The sequence below is a fragment of the Electrophorus electricus genome, chromosome 18 (assembly GCF_041902795.1).
Source record: "Electrophorus electricus isolate QZ-2024a chromosome 18, ASM4190279v1, whole genome shotgun sequence".
NCBI classification, from domain to species: domain Eukaryota; kingdom Metazoa; phylum Chordata; class Actinopteri; order Gymnotiformes; family Gymnotidae; genus Electrophorus; species Electrophorus electricus.
Window position 1 is genome coordinate 6,920,001 of NC_137514.1, and position 21,265 is coordinate 6,941,265.

The following is a 21,265-nucleotide window of genomic DNA, read 5'->3' on the forward strand; positions in this document are numbered from 1 at the left end:
TTTATGGACATCCAAAACCTTTATTGTGGCGAATGAATCTTTAATGGTGCTGGTGGGTCAGCGGAATAGAATATCATATCCCGCAGAACACATGGTCAGGAGGATAACGTTACCTAGCGCGGCATGGAATATACGAAGAATGATGAATGACTATGGTAACAACTAGGCAGGGTAGGGCCATCTCACCTGATTATGCTGATCTGAAGTCAGTTTCTCTGTTTGTGTCATAGTGGTTAGGTTAGGATTTCAGCAAGGAGATCTGATCCTGGATTAGTATGAAAGGAAACTACAAGGGTGATGAATGTCTGGGGAGAATACTCATACCCTGTCAGCTCAAAGGACATATAGAAACGTCCAACGAGAGACACCATAGTGGATTAAGTGACAATAGGAGATTTAAGATGTGTCTTTTTGCCACAGACAGGGAGAGTGAGCGTGAGATGATGCACTGTAGTAGAGATGTGTCTACAGAGACGTACACAGTGTTACTGCTACAGCCGCCACTGAGGTAAAAGTGATATATTGGTGTATGTGTACGTTTAAGAGAGAGAGAGAGAGAGAGAGAGAGAGAGAGAGAGAGAGCCAAAGAGATTATGTTGTGTGTGGCAGAGAGAGAGAACAAGCATGTGTGCATGCAAATGTGTGTGTGTGAGTTAGTGAGAGAGAGAGAGAGAGAGAGAGAGAGAGAGAGAGAGAGAGAGAGAGAGAGAGAGAGAAAGAGAGAGTGAGCCTTTATTGCCTAAAATCACTGCAGCATTTTCCTGTAAGTACTGTTCCTTTTATGGTCTATTTCAGGGAAGGTTTGGATGACATTATGCCGGTGATGCTGTACGATGCTGTTACCGCGAGTTCAAGAAGCGGTGCGTAACCTTGACTCACTATGAGTCACTTCTGACCCGCACCGCACCGCACCTCACGACACGCCGTCCGGATTCAGTTAACATCCCTTGCCCTGCGGCCTTCAGAGGGCTGCGAGGCGGCGCGGTCCCTGCGGTGATCTAAGGTTTTAGCGCTTGTAAGCGGAGCATCTCTCCACTGTACCCGGCTTCGGGTGTTCTTGTCATCTGAGACAGACAACTCTGCCAAAGCGAAAACAATAAGGACACAGAAACGGGGGTGGGGGGGCTTAAATAGTCATAACACAAAAAAGAAGACCGTTTAAAACTTTCTGCCTGGTCGTTTTCAATTTTCTGCTCGTTTGGTCAAGCCTCCGTTCACGTTTCTAAACACCTCCTCGCGCCATATAAATCCTAATTAGCTGTTCCGGGGACGAGCAGACGAGCAGTTTTGCATAATTTCATCATAACGCAGTGATGCAAATTTCGAAATGCATTCGTAAAATTATCTTTTCATCCTCGGGGCGAGAAGTATTAACACGATTAGGCCACAATTCAACAAGGAGAAAAGCGGGAATAAGACGGAGAGAGAAAAAGCACGGTTAGAGCGCGCCCCTTTTAAACTGCCGCTCTGGGCTTTATGAAAAATTAATTAATTTCTGTGGAGAATCAATTTCTTCTCGTGACTATATTAGACATAGCCCGAGAGCGCGAGAGCAGGCAGGGATCGTTTTATCCAGCCAGACACGCTCACGTGCTCCCGGTGGCTCGTGTCACAATCGTTTAACGTCTCACCGAGACCGGCGGCTTCCTAAACGCGCGCCTTGATAAGCGTGTAGCTGGACGCTGCTGTTGCCAAATCGCGCCCTGACGCGAGTTTGACAAGTGCACAAACGCGTGCTTTGAACTTCGCACGCGCAGGCACACACGCGGACAGCTGAGCATAAACACACGCTGCACGAATGAAAATACGTTAATTGCGTTATTACTCATTTGATTACCTATTTGTGTAGTAGCCGACTTGATCTGAATGACTGGTCGCAATTAAATATGATACAGCAACTGAGAAATTGAAAAATAAATAATGGTGGTCTCTTTAAGACGTGTGTGTGTGTGTATATATATAGTATGATGTATGACAACAGTATGATGTAAGATATCACTGGCGTATGCTTATAAAGATTTTATATTTCTTATAAATGTATATTACTAGTTCCCCTAAGCTATTTTTCACAGAAAAGTTCAATGTCCTCAGCATTTGGTGAGCGCAAGCAGTAATGACACGCACATATCTGCAGGCTGGGTTAGGCCGAGCGAATTAAGTCGTGACATGTTATCAATAGGGACGCATTAGACCTGATTGCGCTGGAAATAGACAAGTTGTCCTTCACCGTTCGCACACTCATGTTTAACCCCCCTTACTCACTCTCTCTCTCTCTCTCTCTCTCTCTCTCTCTCTCTCTCTGTCTCTCTCTCTCTCTCTCTCTCTCTCTCTCTCTCTCTCACACACACACACACACACACACACACACACACGCACACACACACACAGAAGTCTTGGAGGGTTATCAACGGCAGCTCTACAGGACTGATGTGCGGTGTATGAGGCGTCGGCTCTGTCCAGTACTCCAGACTGGCACGTGTTCTAAAGTCCTATTAAAAGTCAACCGGAGGTTTAGCCTGCAAGACTCGTTGCATGAAAAAGTATCTAAAACATAGTTATGACAACAACCCGATGACCGCTAATGTGCTGAGCAAGACAAAACAACTTATTATCAATCACACTTATATGATCACAATAAAACATCAAAGGTCGAGCGCCTTATCACAGTTGCACTGGGAGCAATGAGTTTTATACCACACATCGAGCTCGTTTGCTCTCTTTCGCTCATCTGAACGCTCAAAGGAGGCAAGTATCACTCTCTGCAGTTCGGTAAACCACAAACTGTAGACAAAAATGAAACTTCGGCAGAAAACGCGAAGCCCACCTTGCGTTGGTGCAGTCGTTGTAAAGAACCTCGAAGTCTTTCCTCGAGATGAGTTTGCAGCGATTAACTCCGGGCTGAATCGCGCCCAGACCCCGCAGGATGCGCACCTGCTCCACGTTGCACACCACCGGCGTTATCTCCAGCCGTTTGAGCTTCGTGTACACGGTGTGCAGCCCACCGACTAAGTGCTTCAGAAAGAGGTCGAACGCTTGCGGCAGACAAATGAGCTCCCTGCCGTTGACCGTAAAGGAGGCGAGCTTGGCGCCCCGTACCTCAACCATGCGACATTCGTTGTTCTGCGGGGTGTTCTCGACCGGCGACGGGGTGGAGTACACGGGCTTGTTCGGCAGACTGCCCACGGGGATGGCCGGGCTTGCGGAGGAAAGCAACTCCGAGCGAAAAAGACCCGGTCCTGAGGGTGCGACCGACGGCGACGGCGAGAGGGTCGCTGGACTCGAGGAGTTGGTGGACGCAGAGACCGAGATCGGAGGCGCGTGAGCAAGCGGAGCGGAGGGCAATAAAGGAACCGACGTGGCCATGGTCAAACAAGCACGCAAAAGGATAACTTTCAGAGGCAAGCGACTGAACCAAGAGCGATAAAGCAGGAGAAATGAAAAACGAACTTCGGCAACTCAAACGACAAAGTTGGTTTTGGTTTTAAAAGTGAAAACTGCCTGGCGGCGGAAGCGCGAGATAACGTCGGTGCGTCACCGCATCGATCAAAGCTCGAGAGTGACAGCAGCAGTAAGTGGTACGCACTAACGCAGCTCGCGCCCGGGACGGCTCGTGTCTGTCACACGCGCGGAGGAGGAGCCGAGGAATGAGACGCTGCGCGCACGGGCGTTCTATCCCGGGCCAAGCAGGTAGCGCGCGGAAGAGCAAAAAAACAAAAAAAACAAAAAAAAACCAATCAACTTTTATTTGTTCTCATGAATGAACAGGTCAGTTAAACAGCCAGTTTTAAGAACAGCAGAAGCAAACAAAACCGAAGAAACAAGGACGTTTTGAATTCCTTTAGGTTCGGTTTGCAACGATAAATGGTCAAATATTCCTAAAAGCGGTAATAGATTTGGGTAGAAAGAAACAAAGGAACAAAATGCTACTTTTTATTTAAAAAAACAAAACAAAACAGAAAATTGGAAAAATGAAATCGTACGCTCGTTTAGAGAAATAAGGGTCATTCAATACTTTACGTCATTGCGAGCAGACTGGACTGCATTCACGCGGGCAAGTGATTAATTCCCTGCGTGAGAACTTCTGATGAAACAATACTGAAAGCAATTTAAATAAAGCTCATTTAAATGTCAATTCTCATGGTTGGGGCTTTACTATAATTGGCTATTTAATTAAAACAATTTTCACGGTCATTAATACAGCTCGAGCCTTGTAGTGCACTGACATATTTTAATTACATGGTATTAACAAAATTGATATGCTTTAGAAAGCATGGTGAAAATTTGAATAAGAAATGATTAAGGCAATTATACATCATCCCCTTATGGACATTGGAGGTATCAAAATATAATTGATGAACTTTAAGAAGAGAGATCTGAAACAAACACGGGTTTTAATTAAGAGGTGGGGAAAAGTACAAATAAATACTATTAATTGGCTACTGATTACTGTAACTACTTGCTTTTGAATATTCTGAGTTACTTTGGAATTATACTGTCTCAAACGCGCAGGCAGGAGGTGGCATAGATTATAGTGCCATCTATTGGGAACACCTTTGAGAGAGTCCAGCGACTTAAATAACAAGCACTTACACTCATCATGAAATACTTAACCAACGCCACCGTTCTCCAGCACCCTCTTTTCTTATAAAAACACCACAAACTTGTTTGGATTAATGTGCTGCAAGGAAACCAATACAAAGAGTTTAATATTCATTTAGTTTACTAACCTATTTTACACATTCAGTACAGGCCTGTACTGAATGTGTACTGTATTGGTGGTGCATAACTGGTTGGTAGAAGAATTTGACAGGCTCCAATAAGATACCAAAACATCAAACCTGTATGTGCAAATATTTTAATGTGTTCAAATTGATCACGCATGCAGTGTAACATCTCTTTGTAAATCATTTAATATGGAATGGTGTCTTAAATGGTTTTATTTGACTGGCAGAGAACACACAGGCATTGTGTGTTTTTCCTTTTTGTAATGAATAATATTCCATCTCCACATCATTTAATTCCCCAGTCATTACGAGCAGTGTCTCTGGAGGAAGAGAGCATTCATCTAAATTAATACTGTCAAAACCCACCACACACCGAGGCCCCTGATATCCAACACAATTAGCAGGAAGTCTCTAGTGTCCCCAGTTTCAGCACCACTTAAGCCTGTCGCCTGGATTTAGCATTGTTGTGACATTTTACAACATTTTCCATTGCTGTCGGCATCTGTGTCTTGATAGTGAAACAGTAGCTTTCAACAAACAGATTCCAACTCGTGAGCAGTCACACACCGTGGACAAAACTACAAGTCTCAGGTAAAACATGTGATGTTTTTTTTCATCTAACAGCGTAATCCTTATTTGCAGTCAGTTCATGTAAAAGCCCTGAATTCAGGACAGGTGGTTATGTCATGAAGAGTTATCCACGATTATAGTAAATATGTTTCAGTTCAACACAAAGGGACCGCATAATTCCACCAGTCAACACACTTTGTATTGTGGATCATGATGTTAAAACAACATTTGACAGGGAGACGCACATAAGGGTCACCACGAACCCATACCGTCATTATGCACTTTTTTTATAAAACACCTACCTTGTACCTGTGCTCACTGTCCACTCTTTTAGGTTCCGCTATCAAAAGAGTGCATTTTATAGGTGTACAATTACAGAGTTTTCTGTAGACAGTCTATCATCATGGACTCTCTGCCAGGCACTGTTTCCCCAGTTCGCTGGTGGTGAGGTTCTGAGCACAGTGAACCAGGCTGCATGCTGACTAGGGTATGGTTGTACCGCCACTCTGGGTGCAGAACATGAAGGACTGCAGGACACGGCAGTGCTCCTGGAGGTTTTTACATGGATTATTGTTCCTGCTGATCAGAGAGAGGACTGTCCCTGGAAAATATCCAACAGTGCTAGCACGTCTGAAGATGACCAACGAAGAACATGTCGGAAGATGATCATCGTTGAAGAACTGAGGAATGGATAACACAAGCTGGATCTGACATCACTGTCACTAACTGTGTGCCTTAGGTTCAATAAATGCTTCTAATTAAGTGGGTGACAAGTATAATTTACAGTTCTCAGTTAATTAAGCTATTAATACTATCAGCAAGTAACCATGAGAAGCATATAAACAGTATCCACACTTGTATATCCAATCTGAATAGTTTACCTCATATAATAAGCAATATTTAGCCTTGTTATGCTCACTTGTCAAACAGCATATGCTTCAGATGTATCCCTTTTGAACTCAGGAGGAATTTAGTCTTCTAAGACAGGGACTTAGGAGACACAGACCTCTAAGACAGAAACTTAGCAGACACAGGATCCATAGTAGGATTGATTCCCAGACAATCAATGAAACTTAACATTTCATACAGAGGCTCACAGTAAGATAAAGTGCATTAGCAAGTCCAAGGTGTAAAGGCAAAAGTGATTAACTGAAGAGTTATGCTGGTTCAAGTATAAAAAATATGAACACAAACCAGCAATCAGATGGATAAATAACAAGTGACAGTGGTGGGACTAGTACATGTGGTCTCGTCTGACTCCCTCATCGTGGTGAGCTCTTCATTGACTTTTCTGTGAGTGTTCCAGCTGGAGTCTATTCCTTGGCCTTCTCATCATCGACCTGCCTCTGCTCCTCTGCAACGCAAAGAGAACGTTTGTTATAATGTACATTCAGTGCCTGCATGTATGAGTCACGATCAATGAGGGAACTGCGACTGTATGAGATCATGAGAGAGGGCTAGGAGGACCTTAAGTGGCTGATAAATGACAAACCAGCATTACAGGCATCACGATGACCAACAAAGAGAGACTGTGTGTGTGTGTGTGTGTGTGTGTACACGCGCATGTATGCATACATAGATTACATGGGCTTTACCATCCACTGTACATGATCTATATAGACTTGATCACACATCCCACAAAACACATGTTTTATTCATAGTGCTGCATCGATCATTGAGCTAATGTTGATGTTTCACTGAAAATGGGCATTCCCATAACCTCCTATAATATTCACTTAACAAAAGTGCAGGAATGTTCCTTTTCACCTCACATCACCCTTCACTATAGTCAACAGGACACTGTGTCTGAGGGAGAAAGCACCTATTCATACATTATGCTACAACCCCATTAAGACAACCTTCATCAGGCAAGAGCCAAACCCACAGCACTTAATATTATGTTGTCCCTATAGAAGACCTGGGGTTGCATTTCCCATTTTTCTCTACCACAACACTGCTCTTGATAGATATGACCACATGGATAGCAGGAACCTGATCCCAGATCAGCTCTCCTGCTTTGAGAAGCTTGATAAATATGAGTGCCTGGTAATTTAATTCTCCTTGCCATGCACACACCTCCACTGCTAGATTAATCGCATCATTTCCACAAAGGTCCTTCAGGAGAGGATGGAGTTCGCCGCGGTCACTGACGCTTGGTGCCATAATTCAAACACTGCCAAAATGTGGCCACTGCATTGTCAATGCAGGATAGATGGCATTTTTTCGGGTGGTCTGCTTCAAACATGTCCTTCGTTACATTAGAATAGATGGATATGTTTAGGGATCAAACACATATATACACACACACACACACACACACACACACACACACACACACACACACACACACATACACACACATTCTAGCACAAAGCACAGCTATAGAAAGAGGCTCAGGGTGCTTTATCAGAGCAAAAGAAATTTGCACTTACACTAGTTTTATAAAAGACTATAGAGCAGGCAGGCCCCCGAAGACTGAAGAGACTCTCTGCAGCTGGCAAAAACATTCAACGAATGTGAACAAAAACTGAATGAACCCTGAGACACTCACCAGGACACTCATTTGCCATTGAAGGGGACTACACCTGACTGGGTTAAGTCTTAATACATCTGCTTTGATAACAATGAATACCTTGTGCATACAAGCCAGTGCACTGTCAAAGTCAGGCATGCACACTGACAGGTTTTCCAGGTGCACAACATGGCAGCATTCGCGAGCACGCAATCCTTCAGTTGCTTGAAAGTGGTGTGCACTTTACAGAGTCCAGCAGGTTCATCCCAAATTGCCATAGCCTTCGCCTCATGTCCAAGTGTCTCGTCAGTGTGAGACAGAGGGCAAAAGCCTGTCACGGTGATGGCGTTGATGTGATGGTAATCCTTGTCTGTCCAGCAGGCCGACAGTGTGTGGGCATCTTCTATCCAGCTTCCTGTGGTTGCCACTGACTTCTCTGCAGTGCAGTGCTACCCCTTCCTCGCCACTATCAGTTTCAGCTCAGCAGTGTCCAGGGCTGTTGGTGATTGTACCAGGACCTGGTCAGTCTTGATGGCAATCTACCCCTTTGTCTGCCTCTTTGCTGAACTAGAGCAGAGGTCTTCTATCCTACTTTTGATGCAACAATTCAGGCAAAGCTAGAGGCAGAGCACCCTTTATTACAGCATGGGCATCTCGCACTAATCTTTAATAAGAAAACAACACTGGAAAACCCAAAGGCTCAAAATGGGTAGACTCCTCTTTTTCTCAGGCCATAAAACACAGGGAGGGTGAGATTGTAAGCAGCTGGAAAATGCAAATGAACCTCTTAAACCTCCAGATTATTAATAATGAATCTTACGACAAAGTATTCAGCAACTATGTTGAACCAAACTTTAAACATGCGTAGTTGGTATGAGCACCAACAGAAATGTGTCACTGAAGGAGACAGCTAACACAAACTAGGCATAGCGGCAGCCTCTGTGCTGCTACCTAACACATGTAAGACAAAAATATATGCGGCCATTGTTTGATGTGTTCACTGGAATGCATAACCCTGACTGTCACTTGTGACCACGGTCAGGGAGAGAAGATCTGCCCTCGATACATCAGTTCCAAAGCTGCTATAGAGCTGGAAAAGTCTTACCCTTTTTAACTCCTTATACCCCATTCTTGCAAGCAAGCATTGTGTGTGTGTGTGTGTGTGTGTGTTTTAAATAACTGGCTGAAATTAATCTTAGCAAGGTAAGACAGCTGATTTGCATTCATTAACCATCAACTCCAGAAGTGCAGTTCCAATCAAAGTCAAGTCCATTTCCAATCAAATTTGGTTAATTATGCATGGAAAGAGTGGGCCAAGAGAACTCCCACTTGCACAATCATTCCTGACGGCATTTGCAGTAGCACACAAACATTTCAAAACCCCTGTGCTACAACAAAGTTAAAAGGTGACATGCTGATAAGTGTCCACAGTTCTGGAGGTCCTACATTCTGGGTAATAATAAGAAGAATTTGCCCGTGTTGTTTGCATACCTGTGTCATTCATTTCAACATGTGGGTGGAAGCTGGCTGATTACTGTATTGTGGTGTTAAACTAGCCCTGTGAGTGAATGTCCAGCATATCCAAAAGTCACTAACACCAACAAATACAGTACAGGCATTTGAGATAAGTGGCCTGTGATCATGTTTCATTTATTCCATTATGACCCAGGCTGTGGCAGAAGTGCGTTTTGAACGAAGGCACTTCCTCTGATGCCTCGCAGAGAAGCGGAGTGCTCTCCCTGACTCCTGCAGCCTTTGCGGTGGCATGATTTTTTATTCTTTCATCCCAGGGCGGAGAGAGAGAGCGAGAGAGAGGCCGAGGGTTATTCACTCGTGCTTAGCAGCGTGCTGAGTTTGATGGATCAGTTCCATAAGTACTGTGGCCTACACTTAGGTGGGTACTCTCTCTCTCTCTCTCTCTCTCTCTCTCTCTCTCTCTCTCTCCCCACCCCCTCACTTTCTCTCTCCCACTTTCTTTTGCTCTCGCCTGCTTTCTCCCCCACACTCTCTCTTTTTGTACTCACAGTCTCTCTCGCTCTCTCTCTCTTTCTAAGGTTCTTCACAGATCATAGAGCATCTTCTCTCTATCGCTCTTTCTCACTCCCTTGCACACAGGCAGCCAGGCCCTGGCCCCCTAGTGCGTTCACTCCCTGTAACATCCATCACACCCAAACTAGAAGGCTCCTTCAGCTGGCAAATAACCTTCACTCATGCTCATAAGTGAAGAAGCCGTGGATAAGGACACACACACACACACACACACACACATACAAACCCCTCACGCAACCGGGAAAGAAGCCCTTTCACGCTCATCATGAACCAGGTTTCTGCAGGAAAATCTTAACTTTCACTTTTACAGTTAGTCAACACAGCAGTCTGGTCATCTCAGATCTGTGCAAAGGAGCAATCTGTGTTTATGCTGAAATGTCTAGCTTCCTCTAACACTATGACCGACATTTCTGATGTGTTAAAAGGGGCTGGATACGAAAATCATAAACACCGAGCCCAGTGCCCTGTCTACTCATTTTGCCACAAATGAAATGAAGGGCGTAACTCATTCAGCTACTACAGTCGAAGTATTCGAATCGGAACTACGCGCCACGTGAATCGCCTCGCGACCGTATGAATCAAGCCAGCGCGCGCGAGGCCTGTCAACCTAAACGCCCGCGCGCGGCCTTGGAGACGGCCGCTTCATATGGCGGAGCGTCTGTCAACGGAGATTGAGTTTGGGGGAAAGGGGCCGTTTAGAGGAAAGACACGGCGCTAACTCTCCCTGAAAACGGGGTCAGAGCGCAACCCTAACGTATGCGGATGGATGGTCAGGCTTAAAAGCAACTACATTGCTGTTTCAAATGTAAATTTTAATCACAGTGGGAAAGAAATGGAGAAAACGGTAAGAGAACCTCCGATCACCACAAAAAAAAGTAATACCGTCAAAACCATCAGAATCGGATAGTATAAGTTATTTTTTACAATTATTTTTACGTCTGCCCAACGCATCTACGTGTCGATTAGAGAAACTAGCAAGCTCTTGTTCTGTAAAACTGTCACTTTAACGAGTGCAGCACAGCACTCGTTAAATTCGGCCTGTGGAGCCACAACAAGGTGGGCCTGATAGAAAATGACAGGTTGCTTCTGGTGCTGTCGACAACAATGTCTGACCCGAGTAACGCACTTACTGCTCAGTTTTATAACGCATAAATATCACTTCTCTCCACCTTAATTAATGCTAGAGCGGAGCTGGGAGTCTCTTGCATGAACAGGTCAGTGACTTCATCCCCTCCGGGCCAGTCAAACACAAGCCATCATCGCGATCATTCTTAAAAGTTTGTAATAATGTAAGAGTAAGAGTGTGTTTTACTTCAGCATGGTTTACTTCAGCTGGTTATCCGCATGAACACGGGGGCAAATAGGATGGGATATGCCCCCTGTATCGCCGCTAATGGGAATAGATTATGCGCGCGGGGGTGAGCGACTGGTCTAGCGACCTTCGCAGCGCTAATTGAAACAAGTATTGAGACTTGGCAGCGGCGTAATCAAGTAAAACACGGGCTCATTAATCATTATAAATAGCGCTGTCACAACACCAGCTCCGGCATCAGCCTCTTTGTTTGTCTAGCGGGGAGCGCGACTCGGACGCGCGGAGACGTCCGCGGAGCTGCCGCGCGGGTTAATGAGAGTCGGAGCGGCATTTAAACGGCGTCGGTGATGAAACGGGCGCCTAGCTGACAGCCGCGTAAGCCGATCATTCGCAAGTAATGGGAATTGATGCACTTCGGATGAAGTTGGAAATAGCCGACATCCAGGAGGAGTTCGAGCTGGACGCCTTTGACATAAAGCTTAATTCTAGTACGATCGGCTAAGGCTGGTCTTCTCTGATACCCAATCACAAGTGTGCCATTTCCGCTCGTGGCTCGTTCCCGCGCGGGTTTATTTCCAGGAATAGGTCTAGTGGTGCACTGCACTTCGGGCTATGCCTAGCAGAAGAGTCCATCATCTGCGATGCTAGTAGGCCTTTGGAGAACTGTTCAGACGTGCTCGCCATTCGGACGTCTGGGTAGGTTGGACTAACGAGCAATAAAAGTGGGAAAAGGTGCGTGCTGGTTGAGATGTGTTGGTTATGGATAGCGTGGCGCTCGGAGCCGTTAAAAGGCTCTGGTCTGTCTGTTGCAAAGTTATTACCTGAAGTCTGTTTAGTTGTATGAATCCTTCAAGCACAGTCCTTTGTTGAGGTCAAATAGATTTTTATTGCACATATTTAGATTCAAAAAATAAATAACGAACTTCAAAATTAATTTGGGTTTATTAAAATAATTAGTATTATACATTTTAGACTTCCAATTAACCTTGTGCAAGGGTTTTTCCCATGTTCATCAACTTTAGATTAATACCAGATGCTTTCCACATACCTGTGAACAAAACACCCTGTTGCATCGCTTGAAAGGTTAAAAGATAAAATTATTAATATTATGGAGAAACTATTGATCATTACATACTTGATCACACAAAATTCCAATTTAATTACAAACATTTCATTAACTGAAACAGAACACAGGGGAATTTACATAAACATTCTCTGAAGGTTGATGCATTATTAGGCCACGACATTGTGTTTCATTTAATTGCCTCACTAATTAAAGCAATTAATACGTGCATTAGAGCCTGGATATAGGCTATGATGATTACACATCAAGGTAGACATACTTAATTGTGCATTTGGATTGGGTGTTTGGAAACTTTCCAATTTCAACAAAGTCAGTGTGTCTCCAACCCCCCTAATAACCACATTCAATTCACTTTTCAAGCACTGATTGAAAGCATTGATATACATCGAATCCTTGTGATATATGAAATGTTTGTTTTTTTAATGGAAGAAAAACATTTATTTTACTGTAGGAAGTGCAAAGAGAACATACTTCCATTTTCCATAAAAGAATACCCCAAAAGGTCAGGGAAAAGTGTAACTATCATTTGACCGCTTTAGCATCATAAGTGGATATTGGTGCGTCGCTCACTGAGCAGCTCACCCCTCTGGTGCACTATCCATTGACCAGTCGTTCTGATTGCTCGTAGCGCTAACTAGCAGCCTAGCAGCTAGCTTTCACATATAAACATTTGCTTCTGCTTGGCTTTAAACTTGGACGAGGTGGGTTTTCAAGCGTTATACATGAGTGCAGTATATGAACACTCAAGCCAAGATGACAAACGACCTAAACCGCAGTTACTTAGCCATACTTGTGAGTGATGTCACTGTCACTGTGGCAACCTTTCCTGGTGTTAATTCGTGGAGCGAAATAAACCAGCTACCCCTGCTGTTGCACGTCATTAGTCGACTTCATGAAGGGACACGCCTGATTCTTTTTTGTTGATAACACCTGTCATTCCCATGAGCATCCCCCATCACTCTCCACGTTCAGTCGGAATTTCTGACTTTGTTAAAGGTGATTCGGTTGGAGGTTGAGATATGTTATGACCCACGGTGAAACCTGGAAAGTGCTCTATATGCTGACTGAGTAGCAAAGTGTCACTCAGTTACCTTACATGAGACCCAGTTAAGTTTTAAGAAATTAATCTACCACGTTTACCACATAAGACAAGAAAACATAAAGCTTACCTTTTACAGATAAGGTGATTTACTCCACAGATTACACTGTCCAATCATACATGGGCATATTTTTATGAAAGTGAAATGATTCACAAAAAATATATGGGTTGAACATTTTCTCAGTCCCACTCCCTTAAAAGTAAAAGCAAACGTTGGGCTCTCCAGGAAATGATGCCATGTCATGCTTGTCACTGGTTCAAGTCATTTAGGGTCCCAGTATTGCAGCTCATGGATGGTGTGTTTTTGATACATACCTGGAATGCTAACATGAAACTCAAAACAGGGAGGAAAAAAGCAACTTTGTTAGACATGAGCCTGAACATACTGGTAGAGCTTTAGGCAAACGAGTATAAAACTTTGCTTAGACTGCATGTTGATTACAAGAACATTTCTGCAATAGGAAAAATATGTGTGTAATAAGTAGGTTAATGAAGAATGAGGGAAAAGTGCACGAAGTTTGGTGCATTGCTGAAATTGTGCGACCTGTTTATCATAGGAGTGATATTCACTCACCTGCCACTTTATTAGGGTTCAACTCTTCAACTGCTCATTAATGCCAGTATCTAATCAATCAAGCCGTGCATCAGAATGGGGGAAAAAGATGAGTTATATGAACGCGGTTGTTGGTGTTAAAGTATTTGCTGGTCTGAGTATTTCAGAAACTGCTGATCTACTGGGATTTTCATGCACAGGATATACAATGAATGGTCCGAGAAATAAAAAATATCCAGTGAGTGATAGTTCTCTAGGTGAAAATGTCTTGTTGATGCCAGAGTTCAGAGGAAAATGACTAGACTCGTTTGAGCTGACAGAAAGGCAACAGCAACTCAAATAACCACTCGTAACAACAGAGATATAAGGAAGAGCATCTCTGAGCACACATTGAGTCTGCAAGCAGACGGCCAACAGCAGCAGAAGACCACACCGAGTGCCACCCTTGCCATCTAACAACAAGCAACAGGCCAGGGTCACAATTTGAAGTAAACAACATGAAAGCGTGGCTCCATCCTGCAAGTTCAGGCTGGTCGTGGTGGTGTAATGGTGTGGGGGATATTTTCTTGGGACACTTTGGCCTCTTAATACCAACTGAGCATCATTTAAACCCCACAGTCTACCTCAGTATTGTTGCTGACCATGTCCATCCCTTTATGACCACAGTGACCCATCTTCTGATGGCTACTTCCAGCAGGATAATGCACCAAGTCACAAAGCTCAAATCATCCCAAACTGGATTCTTGAACATGACAATCAGTTCATTGTACTCAAATGGCCTCCACAGTCACCAGATCTCAATCCAATAGAGCACCTTTGGGATGTGGTGAAACAGGAGATTCACATCAAGGATGTGCAGCCAACAAATCTGCAGCAACTGTGTGATGTTATCATGCCAATATGGACCAAAGTTCTAAAGGCAAAAGGGGGTCCAACCTGGTACTAGCAATGTGTACCTAATAAAGAGGCTGGTGAGTGTACGTGGGCTATGTGATTAAATTCAATACTACTGAAACAAACACTAAAGATATGACGTGCTCATATTACTAATCTTTTGAGTAACCTAGATAATGTTTGTTGACACATATCAAATAGACTATGAACCAGCCAAACTTAATACACAGGCCTACATAATGAATATGGAAATATTGGGAAATGTTCTCATTTGCATAAAAAATGCAGCAAGTGCTGATTTAAGTGGATTCAGTATATTCTTTTGGCCACTATTTGCCTAGCCATGCAAATATCTTAATCCTTGTCAAGAGTAGATGCAAACTGAAACAATCACAAAAAAAGGTAGACCTACTTCTACACTACTAAAGGCTAAGTTACATGGCTGAATGCCAACCTAACCTCCTCCCAGTCAGACAAGCTCTGCAGTGTCTGTGTCGTCTAAATTGAAACAGTGACACAGCAACTTTGGTAGTATAGCTGGAAATAGTGCTACAGTATATTTTACAGTTTTATATCTACAGCTGCATGACACACAGACTCCCTGAGCAGTGAGCACAATGTGTAGGTGAACTAGCTTGCTAGTAACTACATTACTATAATCAATCTATTGCTTATCTCCTCCTGATGGTCAAACAAACTCACATATTGCAGATACAATAGGGAAAAAAGACAAATGACACAATAAACTACCTCACAGTTATGAGAAATGCCAGCTATTTGATGGGTTTTTTCTTCCCCAAAATAGATCATTACAGCTCCACCCCTTCTAGCTAATATATTGTGGCATCCGCCACTGGTCAGTGAGAAAGAAAGAGAATGGAGAGTGTATGGCTAGGCTTCCCAAGGTGCCGTGCGTCTTCAAGTGCAGACTTACCTTAGCAACCCAACTATTCCATGGTCAGGGAATCCCTTGCTCTACCTGAAATTAGTTAAATGTAATGTTTTTGCTATTATTGCTATTTCCCTATTGTGCCATTGTTGTGTCTGTATCCTCTCTGGTTATTTAGTAGTCATGTTATTTAGTAGTTGTAATAGTTTAAGTAGTGGCTTATCATGTGTGTGAATTTTAGTTAACCCTCTCCGTTTCCATATAGTAGAGCCTCCCAATCTGCTTGCTTGCTTGCAGTGTCTGCGTGTGTATATGCGTGCATGTGCGCGCGCACGTTGTTAAATTCTGCAGTGCTGCAAATGAAGAGCTGTTGCTGGAGCAGAAAACATCTTCTGCATCATCTCCATTGCTGATACTACAATATAACGAGCTGTTTAGCAAAGCAAATGTGGGTGTTTCTACTATGTTGGCTATGTGGAAGTACTTCACACTAAAGGGGACAAATGGCCATGTGTATAAAACAAGTATCTGGAGGAGGTACTAGTCCTGTAAACTTAAATACAACAAACTTCATAAAACATGAGCAGAAGTATCATGAGAAGGAATATGAAGAATTTATTCAGAACACCCGTGCCAGAAGAAAAACACGCTGTATCTGTGAGCATTAGTATAAAAACAACAAAAATAGAGCAAATCGAATTACAGAAACTATTTGAATTTATGGAATTAGATGACCTGCCACTTTCATTTGTTGTAAATGTTTGGTTTGGAGTCACTTGCAGCAGCTAGAGAAGAGATGCTAAACAATGCTAAAAGTGCCAAGTCCATATCTTCTTACAAAATGATGCTTGCAACAACGAAAAAGCAGTCAACTTGGAGTCATAAGTTTAGGGCGCTTTGCACACACGTTGCAGCTAATTGTGAACGGAAGCGCAGTGTAAGTGATGCACTCGCTACCTGCAGAAATGCTGTGGGTCACTTTAAGCACTCTGCAGTCATTTATTCATGCCCACAGGACATTCAAGTTGAATTAAATATGCATCCTAAACACCTCCAGCAAGCTTTGCAAGCAAGGCATAGTATGCACTATGTGATCAAGAGCTTCCTTGATCAGAAATGGCCCTGCATATTCAATGGGCCCTTTGTGCATATTCAGCGGGGCAGGACCTGCCAGCCGCATTACACGCAACTCAGTGGGGACAGCTGGAGAAAACCTTAGCTGTCTCCTGAAGATCCATCAATTGAAGGTGAAGAGAGGTGAGCACCTCCTCCGCTTCTCTGGGCGATTTGACTCTGATAGTCAGTGTGCTTATACATCTTCACAGTGGAGAAAATGAGACTGACCAGGGTGTGAAATGCACCCCTCTGTGCAACTGCGAACAAACAGTTTAGTGATGTGGAGACTGAGCTATTACACTCTGTTGTAATCCTGTTAGATCCACATTATAAAGGCAGCTATGATTGCACCTCTTACACTCATACACTATGTGTGTAGATCAAGTTACTTGTTCAATGTCAGTGTTTCATATCAAAAGGAAGTAAAAGGAAACCCCTGTTAAGTAAGTTAATCTGAGCGCTACTTTATTTTATTTTATTTTTTTTACAATTGTTACAGATGCTTCAAGGTTTGGAAAAATGAATCAGTAGAAGAGTTAGATAAGATGGATGTAAGTTTGAAACATCTGAAACATCACCAGAGCGAGCAGGGACGTTTCCAAAAGTGGATACTGCAAGCACAAGCAAGAGTAGCCTCTGTAGTATGTCTAATTAAACCCTGGAGGAAAGCACAGGAAACACACGAAACACAAGATAACACAGCAGATAACACAGATAACACAGACCTACATTAGCAATCCAACTATTCCATGGTCAGAGAATCCCTTGCTCTACCTGAAAGTCAACCAACCTTGATTTCCCTCCCTGGATGCACTAGCAGTTAAATTTCTCTCTGCACCCTGCACAAGTGTGGAGAATGAGGTGCTTTTCAGCACAGCCTCTGATATCACTGATGAAAGAAGGAGCACGCTGGCAGCTGAGATGCTGATGAATTCCCCTTATGATGTAGTGAGAACAAAGTGATCAGCAGATGGCTGTTTGGGTCTGATTAGTGTTTGCAGACTTGCTAAAGGTTGTGCAGTTAATAATAATAAAAAAGGTGCTAAGACGTGTTCACACTGCAATTACTGTAATATTGTCATTTTTGTTATTTGCAGTGTTTGGTTAGTTTCAAGTTCGGTTTATGTCACATACGTGGTCATACACAGTATAACTCGCAGTGAAATGGTAGAGAGTGCTCTGTCCAAACTGAGGAAAAAGAACACAGGGGTGCAGAGAGAAATATATATTCTATATATGTACAAAAATATATTAACAATGTATGTACAATATATGTATATTATGTTTATATACACAATGTACAATGTATATGGTTGTGTGTATATATACACAATGTACAGAATGTACAGATCCATCTTGTAAAATGACATATTTACAGTTTTTGTTACATGGTGGTAATTGGACATATTTACAGTTATGCTACATGGTGGTGGTGGTCCCCACAGTTTATCAGTTTCCCTGATTCAGGGCCCGAATGGCCTGTGGGAAGAAGCTCCTCTTCAGTCTCTCTGTCTTGGTCTACAGGGAGCGAAAGCGCCTCCATGACCTCAACAGAGAGAAGAGCCTATTGTTGGGATGAGTGGGGTCCTTCACAATCCTCCTGGCCTTGGTCTGGCACCACTTGTAGTAGATGGTCTGCAGGTCAGGAAGTTCCATGTGAGTGATGTGCTCTGCTGAACGCCCTACCCTTTGGAGTGCTTGTCTGTCCTGCTTGGTGCTGTTCCCAAACCAGACTTTGATGTTCCCTGTGAGGATGCTCTCAATAGTGCAGGTGTAGAAGTTCCGCAGTACCTTGGAGGGCAGTCTGAAGTCTCTTAGGCGTCTGAGGTGGTAAAGACGCTGAAGAGCCTTCTTTGCCAGGGAGTTGGTATGGCGGGACCAACAGGTCCTGTGAGATGTGAACACCAAGGTACCTGAAACTATCTACTCTCTCCACCGTGGTTCCACTGATCCTCACAGGCTGGTAGTGCTGCTCCTGCTTCTTGCTGCAATCCACGATCAGCTCCTTTGTCTTACTGACGTTTAGGAGGAGATTATTTTCCTGGCACCAGTTTTCCAGGTGTTTAATCTCCTCCAGGTAGGCCCTCTCGTCGTTGTCCGAGATCAGACCCATGACAACGGTGTCGTCAGCAAACTTGACAATGATGGTGGCGCTGGAAGTGGCTGTGCAGTCGTAGGTGTACAGTGAGTAGAGCAGGGGGCTTAGGACACAACCCTGAGGAGCTCCAGTGCTGAGTGTGAGGGTGGATGAGACACAGTTGCCCACCCGTACTGATTGTGGTCTGTCTGTTAGGAAGTTGGAGATCCAGTCGCACAGGGATGTATGCAGTCCTAGATTCTCCAACTTAGTAATGAGTAGGGAGGGGATGATAGTGTTAAATTCTAAACTGTAGTCGACAAACAGCATTTTAACATAATTACCCCTCTCTTTGTCCAGGTGGGTCAGTGTGGTGTGGAGCAGATGTGCAATTGCATCATCAGTGGAGCGGTTGTGGTGGTATGCAAACTGCAGTGGGTCCATGGAGGCTGGTAGTGAAGATGTGATGAAATCTCTGACTAGCTTTTCAAAGCACTTCATCACGACTGATGTGAGGGCAACAGGGCGGTAGTCATTGAGGCCGGAGCGTCGAGGTTTCTTCGGGACGGGGACGATGGTGGATCGATGGTGGATTGTTTCACATAGATGTGTATATTACTTACTGAAGTAAAGCCATTTATGTGTTTATAAACATTTTACATGACCATTTAAGTTACTAATTTTATCAGTAAATGATAGTTTACACATAAAGAGATTTCTGTTAAAATTGATATATTATACTGAAATTAGTCTAGGAACTTAAGAATTAACAACTATGTATGTAAGTCCTGCTGGTGGCTGTGTATTACTGTTGGTATTAATATTTGATCAATTTGAGTATGGTAGCTTCAATTAAATAAATGTGCTTCAATTAAATAGTAACTCACTTTAAAGTTTAATAATTAAAACATATCAGACCAGTATTGGTATCGGCTGTTAGTCAAGGTTTGATATCGGCATTGATATCGGAAAAGAAAAGGTGGTATCGGTATCGTGACATCTCTAATAAAAATACACGACTTCAGACATAGCCATAGACAACATTATCGATCAAGTACACACGGAGCATAATTGCTTTTATAAAAATTTATTATTAAAACAAAACAACAGGGAGAAGCTTCTCTATGAGAAATTAAAAACAAGCCCATGTGTATAACGCAGGCCTCATCCATAATGCGCTGCAGTCTCACGCCAAATAATTGGTAGGCTACAGGCAACTGAACTGTGCAGCATTCTTGCGACTCAAATTTGGATAAAATCACTGTCAGATTGACATTGGAATAACAGTCAGAACTGAAACACATCAATTCAGCGCATAGGATCAAATTCATTGACTCGCCTCGCCATTCGACAAAATAAACCGCTTGCACTACAGGTGATTTTCTTAAAGACGTCTCTTACATTACCATAAATGTAATACGTAAACCAAGCGATCGCTCGCCATATTTAAATAAATCATATTTAACCGGAGAACCATCCAGCGGGCCCCCTGAGGAGCGCAATCGCTCCCCCTGTGAGGCTTCGTGTCCATACTGCCGAAGCGATTAAAGACGAATCGGCTAATTGAGTTTCCTCTCACCACACGTTGCGACGTTAGTCCCTGTGCTGGCAGGAGCCAAGGACATAGTCCATTCTCTCTGTCGGCGCCGTTGGACCCCAATGAAGGTCGCTCTGGGGGAACGTTTTTCTGTTATGCTAATTTGAGACCAGTGTTTGGCCCTACGAACCAAACCCACTTCTCAACAGGTTTGTAAAAGCGGAGCTCAGCAAATGAGGATTATTTCAATACGTTTCTGTGAGGGCTACAGAAAGGCTCAGAAATGTTGTGAACTAATACATATCGTAGTCTGGCCATATATTTTAGGAAACCAAATTTTATCGTTAAGTAAATATTCCTTAAGAAGAGCTTTTGCAGACACGCATCAAAATGGTAAAAGGACATTTTAAATGACAGCGGGAAACGGCAATTAATGTTGTCCAAGAGTATATTTTGTCTGCCGAACTGTCCATAGTTCACTTTGTAAGGGTAAAAAAACTCAGTTTTGCATCGAAGACCTGTTGCTAAGCTTCCTTTACAGCAGAGAATCGTAAAGACGTCGCTTATATTTATAAATTACAGGGACTTTCTGATCTCTAATGTTGACTGATTTCGCTTCATATTAGAGACTTCAAATATGCTGTGCACCAAACCTGCCTAGACTATGATGAGTTTATAACCCAGGTTTTCATTCAGATTGGTCAAATAACATGAGTTCCCAAGTAACAATGTAGTTTATGGGCAAAATTAACCACATTAACAGTTTTGCCTGACCTATGAGCGGTAGTACACTTTTGGACCCCAAACAAACGGAAACCTGATTTTTAAAAATGCTTCTTCAAATGTATT

General features: G+C 43.3%; 1 protein-coding gene across 4 annotated transcripts in view; it reads right to left on the reverse strand.

The window, feature by feature from the left end:
• dachc (dachshund c) overlaps positions 1 to 4,055 on the reverse strand; it is a 42,320-nt gene extending 38,265 nt beyond the window's left edge. For 2 of the 4 annotated variants that reach the window (XM_035534956.2, XM_081701029.1), the window contains exon 1: positions 2,825 to 4,055. In XM_035534956.2, coding sequence (XP_035390849.1) covers positions 2,825 to 3,363 — 539 coding nt within the window. In that variant the 5' untranslated portion in view covers positions 3,364 to 4,055. The remainder of the gene's footprint in view (positions 1 to 2,824) is intronic. The other 2 variants (XM_035534955.2, XM_035534954.2) reach the window with 2 other exon arrangements.
• Between the last annotated feature and the right edge of the window lie 17,210 nt (positions 4,056 to 21,265).